Source organism: Mustelus asterias, chromosome 4 (genome assembly GCF_964213995.1).
Source record: "Mustelus asterias chromosome 4, sMusAst1.hap1.1, whole genome shotgun sequence".
Classification (NCBI taxonomy): domain Eukaryota; kingdom Metazoa; phylum Chordata; class Chondrichthyes; order Carcharhiniformes; family Triakidae; genus Mustelus; species Mustelus asterias.
This window is the reverse complement of record NC_135804.1, coordinates 140,238,888-140,245,588: the sequence shown is the minus strand read 5'-3', so window position 1 is coordinate 140,245,588 and position 6,701 is coordinate 140,238,888. Positions and strand designations below refer to the sequence as shown.

Here is a 6,701-nt window from a genome sequence, read left to right as displayed (position 1 = left end):
CCCTCCAGCATTGTGGGTATACCTACACCACAGGGGCAGCAGCAGCAGTTCAAGGGAGCTCACCATCACCTTTGAGGAAAGTGGGGAATGGGCAACAAATGCAAGGCGAGCCAGCAACACATCCTGTAACACAATCTACAAAGTTTATCAAAGATACCAGGATGCTCAGTGCCTACTCTCCTGCAATCAGGCAGAAGCAGGGGGAAATAAATGTTAACCTGACAAGATTAACTACTTAACCTCAAGTTATTCTGCACCTCAAAGAATCCTATATCTGTCAACCGATCACTTTACATCATATGGAAGCTCAAGCACTTGACATTAAATAGCCCAGAATTTCACACCATCCCAAACCACCAGGCAGTTAATCCAAAGCACAGCTGTAAATACCTCCTTTTGGCAATTACACAGCAAGCAACCTGCCAAAAAACTTATGGTCACATTTACAGCTAAACATTGAAGGATTTACAATGTAATTTGTGCACTAGCGTAGAGGAAAAATAGTAAGGTTTCAATTCAACAAAGAGACCATTATATTCATTTAAAGTTCAAAGACCTGGATTGTAGACTGGGACATGAATAAGCATGTCAGTGAAACACTGCAAGACTACCCTACTTAACAGCAAGTCAGCAATGGAAATCCAGATCCACCTGACTTAAAACAGCAAACAGCTGAGTCAGCAATGTGCATCTGGAACTAAAAAAGAGAGCTACCACACCATTTAGAATGCTTACAAAATACATTGTTTTCATTTTTTGGGCTAATAAACCACTGAGATTTGAGGGCTACACCTTACGGCATCAACTCTTAGACAGAAATATCAGCTGATTTAGTATTAACCATGTTAACTGGAGTAGAAATAGTTGGAATTCTGGAACAGGACATTCATAACATATGGAGATTAACCAATATGCAATAAAATGCCAGGCTATTAACTCAACAATACTGATCCAATGAGATGATCATACTGAAACATGAAAAAAGACGGCAATCATTTACACTGTCCTTTATTGGTCTTTAGTTACAGTAATTTAAAAAGATCAGTTGGATGAAGTGATTTAGTCCCATCAGCATGGAATGACACTTAAGTTTAGAGAATGATTGTGGTCACTTAAAATGGTCGCTTCACAACCCAAACCAGCAGAAACATACCAGATTGGGCCCCCATAAATAGGTGTAACTTAAACAGTCCATGAATGTACAAGATATGTTACAAGTACAACACTGGTTCACACAACATTAACGTCTGTGACCATTTAGACAAACTTCTTGAATTCATCATACAAGACTAGCACAAAAGCACCACCCATGCCTCTGAGCACATTGGACCAGGCACCCTTGAAGAAAGCTCGGCCGCCCTCATCCCGAAGAATCTTCTTCCAGCAGTCAAGTGTTCCTTTGTACATGATATCAGCTGAAAGCAAAGACAATCTTGATCAATGTCTACTTCAACTTTGGAATTTAAATTAAATGTTTCTCCAACAATCAACTCTGGTGGGAATAAAGGGAAAGGTGCATTCAACAACCCACTGCTTCTCAGAATTTCAGTATTTACCCACACACCTGGCAAAGCCATAATTGAAGTATTAATCAATGGAAATGAGAAAATTGAGAAAAGCACTCTGCCAATAGAATTCCCTTGGGTCTCCTGTGACTGAATCACATCAACTGATATTACTACTCATGTCAAAATCTTGACATTGAACTACATTTCCACTGCACTGGGCCAAATTCCCACTATTTACAGTGTGGGTGTTCCTACACCCCATGAACTGTACCAGTTCAAGGCAGCAGCTCAACACCTTCTCGAGGGTAATTAGGGATGCCAGGTCATTGTTGGCACTGCCAGTGGTGCCCACATCCATGAATCAATAAAAAGTGCCCACTGTCCACCTACCTCCTCTCCGACCAGACTGCATCATCATACGACGACGAACAGTGTCAAATGGGTAGGAAGTCACACCAGCAACAGCCGTTACCGACTGAGCTATCATCCAACTGACCATAATGTGGGTGTTGTGAGGATCTGGGAGCATTCCTGGGAGGGGGGGAAAAAGAAAGTCACATCACTTTGCAAATTTGGAAGATGCAGCTCAAGCAGAGAATAGATTAATTAAGTTTCTGCATGTACCTTTAGCAGTGTCATAGATGCCAAAATATGCAGCTCTGTAAATGATGATGCCTTGTACAGATACATTGAAGCCCTGGTACAGCCCCCTGAGGCCATCCGACTTGAAGATCTTGGTAAGACAGTTACCCAATCCCGAGAACTCTCGCTCCGCCGAAGACTTCCCAACATCAGCAGCCAGACGTGTTCGGGCAAAGTCAAGTGGATAGACAAAGCAGAGCGATGTAGCACCAGCAGCACCACCGGAAGCCAAGTTACCAGCAAAGTAACGCCAGAATTGCCTCTTGTCAACACCACCAAGGAAAAACTGTTTGTACACATCTTTGAAAGCAAAGTTGAGCGCCTGGGTGGGGAAGTATCTTATCACATTGGCCAAATTACCACGCCAGAAGGACATGAAACCTTGCTCTTTTGGGATGCGTACAACACAGTCAATGATCCCTTTATATTGCATCTCTACTGCGATCTGTTTGCTTGCATGTTGGACCTGCAGCAAGAGAAAACAAATTGTCTGATTTACCACAACAGTCATCATATCAAAACCAGTTTCTAGACACTAGGTCAAGAGTGAAATGCTACAGAAACAAGAACACACTGCTCCACTGCCAGCTACACCAGAATTTGAACAGTTAAGATGCTACAACAGGAAGGGTCAAAGGGACTTCAACCAAGTGGCATTGAAGGTATCAGATTCATGACTGAAGCTCAGTCCAGAACTGCATCCATCAATGCCCACCCACCAACCAGTACCACTTTCTTTCTGCAAATGGCTCCTGGGCATCATTGACAAGGCCAACACTCGTTGCCCATTCCAAATTGCCCTTGAAAAGGTGGTGGTCAGCTGCCCTCTTGAACTCCAGTCCCTGTGTTGGCGGTACCCACGGGAGATCCAGGATTATGATCCAGCAACAGGAAGAGCAATACCTGCCAGTCAGGGTGGTGACTGACTTGAGAAACTACAGGTGGAGGCGGCACCAGAACGCTGCAGCACTGGACTTCCTAGGAGAGTGACAAGGTGACCCTGACTGGCCTTCCCCAAATGATTATGGCAAATATTACCTTAAAAAAATAGGAATCGAGACTTGTCTGCTCCGATGCATTTTACAGGGAATTAGACATGGATCAAACCAGTGCGCCAGAGCAAACCGCTGCAATAAGACTCGAGCTTCGGGATGACCTTCTAGTTCTGACTGGAGTCCCCTGGTCCGAATGGGCAGCGTTTGGAAAGGGAAATTGGAACGGAATAAAATCTACGGAATAAACTACGCCAATGCCGATCAATGACCGGAAAATACGGCGGAGTCCGAACAGCGCGAAAATCTAGCCACCATCGCGCCAGAACAGCAGAATATCGCCTTGTAATAAAACACCGTGCGCGGAGGGACAAGAATTAAAAGAAAACTGGTCAGGAAGGGTAAAAGCCGTTGAAAAAGGGAATCTCGGGCGATCGTGTCTGCAATGCTGCGGAATGGCGGCACCTACATTGTGCAGCCGGTGCGGAAGTTCGAGCGCGGCGGGGGTTGGTGTGCAGGGGGCAGGAGAGAAGAGGAACTCGGTCCATTAACACTGCCTCCTTGTACTTCACCCCCCCGCCCCCCCCCCCCCCGAGAAGCCGGCCGCCTCCTCTCGCTGCTGTCCCAAGAAAAGCAAAAGAAAAAACCCACCCCTCCCAAATTTAGTGTCTTTAATGATCAGGAAACTTCCCTCCCAATTATCTTCCCGGATGCAGGAAATTTGGGAGGGAGGAGAGAGGGGGAGTGATTGGGGTCCCCCACCTCCCCCCCCAATCCCGCACCATCACTAATCCTCCGCCAAGGCCGCGCTCCTTCTCCTTGCCGCGACCTTGATTGCCTCAAGCGACATTCTTAACCTTCAGACCTCTTTCCGAAAAGGAATAAGCAAGCGCTGCTTGCGATGGGACTGGAAGAAGCCAGTGGCATTGATGTTGAGAAGATGCCCATGGTCCGCACTGACAGTCATCCGCTTGGGGGGGGGGGGGGGGGGAGAGAAGGGAGGAGAAAAGACCAGCTCCATTTTGCATCTGCTCAAGACTTGGTCCAAGAGCTGGGGGAGGGGGGGGTTGGAATTACTCAAATCCGCTTCTCTGCCCCATTTCCCACTCCAGAGGCGGCGCTCACATTGTAACCAGCAGCCGCGACACTGAATCCCGGCTGGGAGGGAGCGCTGCGTGGACACACTGGCTCTGCTTACCTGCAGCAAAAGCTTCACCCTCTCGATGGGAGCCACCGCCGTCTTGGAAATCGCAGCAGCCACGCCGCCAGCAAGGAAATCCTTCCCGAAGCTTACAAGCTTGTCGGTCGCCATTTCGTGCTATTGTCTTGTTCTTGTTGTTAATTTAAATGCCTAATTTTTTTTTTGCTTCCTCTTTTTTTTTTCCTCTCTAATTAACCCCTCTCCTTTGCAGCGGAGCCAAACACCCACTTTTCAAACCACTGCCCGGCGCCGACGAAATGGCCGATGTTGCAGCGGAAGTGAAGCTTTAAAGCGGCGCAGCTACCGCGAGACCTCCTCCCAGGGCGCGGCGGGGCCGCCGCTCATTGGCCGGCCGCCGCGCTCCTCGCTGTTTGATTGGCCGCCCCGCGGCGCACCCCGCTTTCCGATTGGCCCTCCCGGCGGCGCACCCCCCCCCCTCGCTCTCTGATTGGTTCCCCCTCCCTCCTCGCTTTCCGACTGGCCGCCGCGCGACGCGCCCCGCTCTCCGATTGGTTCCCCCTCCCTTCCCGCTTTCCGATTGGCCCTCCGCGCGGCGCCCCCTCCGCTCTCTGATTGGGTGGCGCCCGCGGAGTCCCCGGGAGGCTCGTGCGCCGCTGATGCATTGTCCCCGCGGGGGAGCGCCTGGTTAACATTGTAGCGAAATGTAACCCCCACGGCCAGCTACTCGGCAAGTGTAACAATGTGTGCAAAGGCAACTCTTATCACAATGTTACTGCAGAGGAAACTCTCAGTGAAAGGGTATAGATAGGGAGGGAATCATTGCACATCCAAACACCTTCAAGGTCACATTGTGACTCAGGTTGCACTTCTCCTTGACAGCAAGGAAAGCTGGAATCTGAAACAAAAACAGAAAATGCTGGAAAATCTCAGCAGGTCTGACAGCATCTGTGGAGAGAGAATAGAGTAAGAAGTCTAACAACACCAGGTTAAAGTCCAACAGGTTTATTTGGTAGCAAAAGCCAAGGTGGCTTTTGCTACCAAATAAACCTGTTGGACTTTAACCTGGTGTTGTTAGACTTCTTACTGTGTTTACCCCAGTCCAACGCCGGCATCTCCACATCATGAGAGAGAATAGAGCCAACATTTAGAGTCTGCTTGACCCCCTCCATCCAGATGCAAGTTACTTTAGCACAGTGGTTAGCACTGCTGCTTCACAGCTCCAGGGTCCCGGGTTCGATTCCCGGCTCGGGTCACTGTCTGTGTGGAGTTTGCACATTCTCCTCGTGTCTGCGTGGGTTTCCTCCGGGTGCTCCGGTTTCCTCCCACAGTCCAAAGATGTGCGGGTTAGGTTGATTGGCCAGGTTAAAAATTGCCCTTAGTGTCCTGGGATGTGTAGGTTAGAGGGATTAGCGGGTAAAATATGTGGGGGTAGGGCCTGGGTGGGATTGTGGTCGGTGCAGACTCGATGGGCCGAATGGCCTCCTTCTGCACTGTAGGGTTTCTATGATTTCTATGATTACTTTGCATCAGTCTTCATGGTGGAAGACACCAGTGGGATGCCAGAGCTCCAGGGGGCTGTACAGTCTTCATGGTGGAAGACACCAGTGGGATGCCAGAGCTCCAGGGGGCTGTACAGTCTTCATGGTGGAAGACACCAGTGGGATGCCAGAGCTCCAGGGGGCTGTACAGGTGAGTGTAGTGGCCATCACTAAGGAGAAGGTTCTGGGGAAACTTCTGAAAGGTCTGAAGGTGGATAAATCACCTGGACCGGATGGACTACACCCCAGGATTCGAAAATAGATAGCTGAGGAAATTGTGGAGGCATTGGTGGTGATCTTTCAGGAATCACTGGCAGCAGGGAGAGTCATGATGTAATATCATGACTACCATCATGACTACCATCGACACCGCAAACTGCCGGCTCCAAGTGGAGAGGATCTCCAAGAAGATCGCGCACATCGACACAGGCAGGGAGAGTCCCAGAGGACTGGAAAATAGCGAATGTAACATCGCTGTTTAAGAAAGGGAGGGAGGCAGCAGATGGGAAATTATAGGTCAGTTTGCCTGACTTCAGTCATTGGCAAGGTTTTAGAGTATTATTAAAGTTGAGATTGCGGAGTTCTTGGAAGTGTATGATAAAATAGCCATGATGTGGAGGTGCCAGCGTTGGACTGGGGTATGCACAGTAAGAAGTCTCACAACACCAGGTTAAAGTCCAACAGGTTTATTTGGTAGCACAAGCTTTCAGAGCGTTGCCCCTTCATCAGGTTAATCACCTGATGAAGAGGCAGCGCTCCCGAAAGCTCGTGCTACCAAATAAACCTGTTGTACTTTAATCTGGTGTTGTGAGATTTCTTAATATGATAAAATAGGACTAGTCAGCATGGCTTTGTCAAG

General features: G+C 48.6%; 1 protein-coding gene across 1 annotated transcript; it reads right to left on the bottom strand.

Moving 5' to 3' along the window:
- Positions 1–992: 992 nt before the first annotated feature.
- Positions 993–4,639, bottom strand: slc25a5 (solute carrier family 25 member 5). The gene is made up of 4 exons (XM_078211811.1): positions 4,341–4,639; positions 2,133–2,616; positions 1,899–2,039; positions 993–1,415 (listed from the first exon to the last, which is right to left on the bottom strand). The coding sequence occupies exons 1-4, from the start codon at positions 4,452–4,454 to the stop codon at positions 1,258–1,260; spliced, it is 897 nt and encodes a 298-aa protein (XP_078067937.1). The 5' UTR covers positions 4,455–4,639; the 3' UTR covers positions 993–1,257.
- Positions 4,640–6,701: the final 2,062 nt, after the last annotated feature.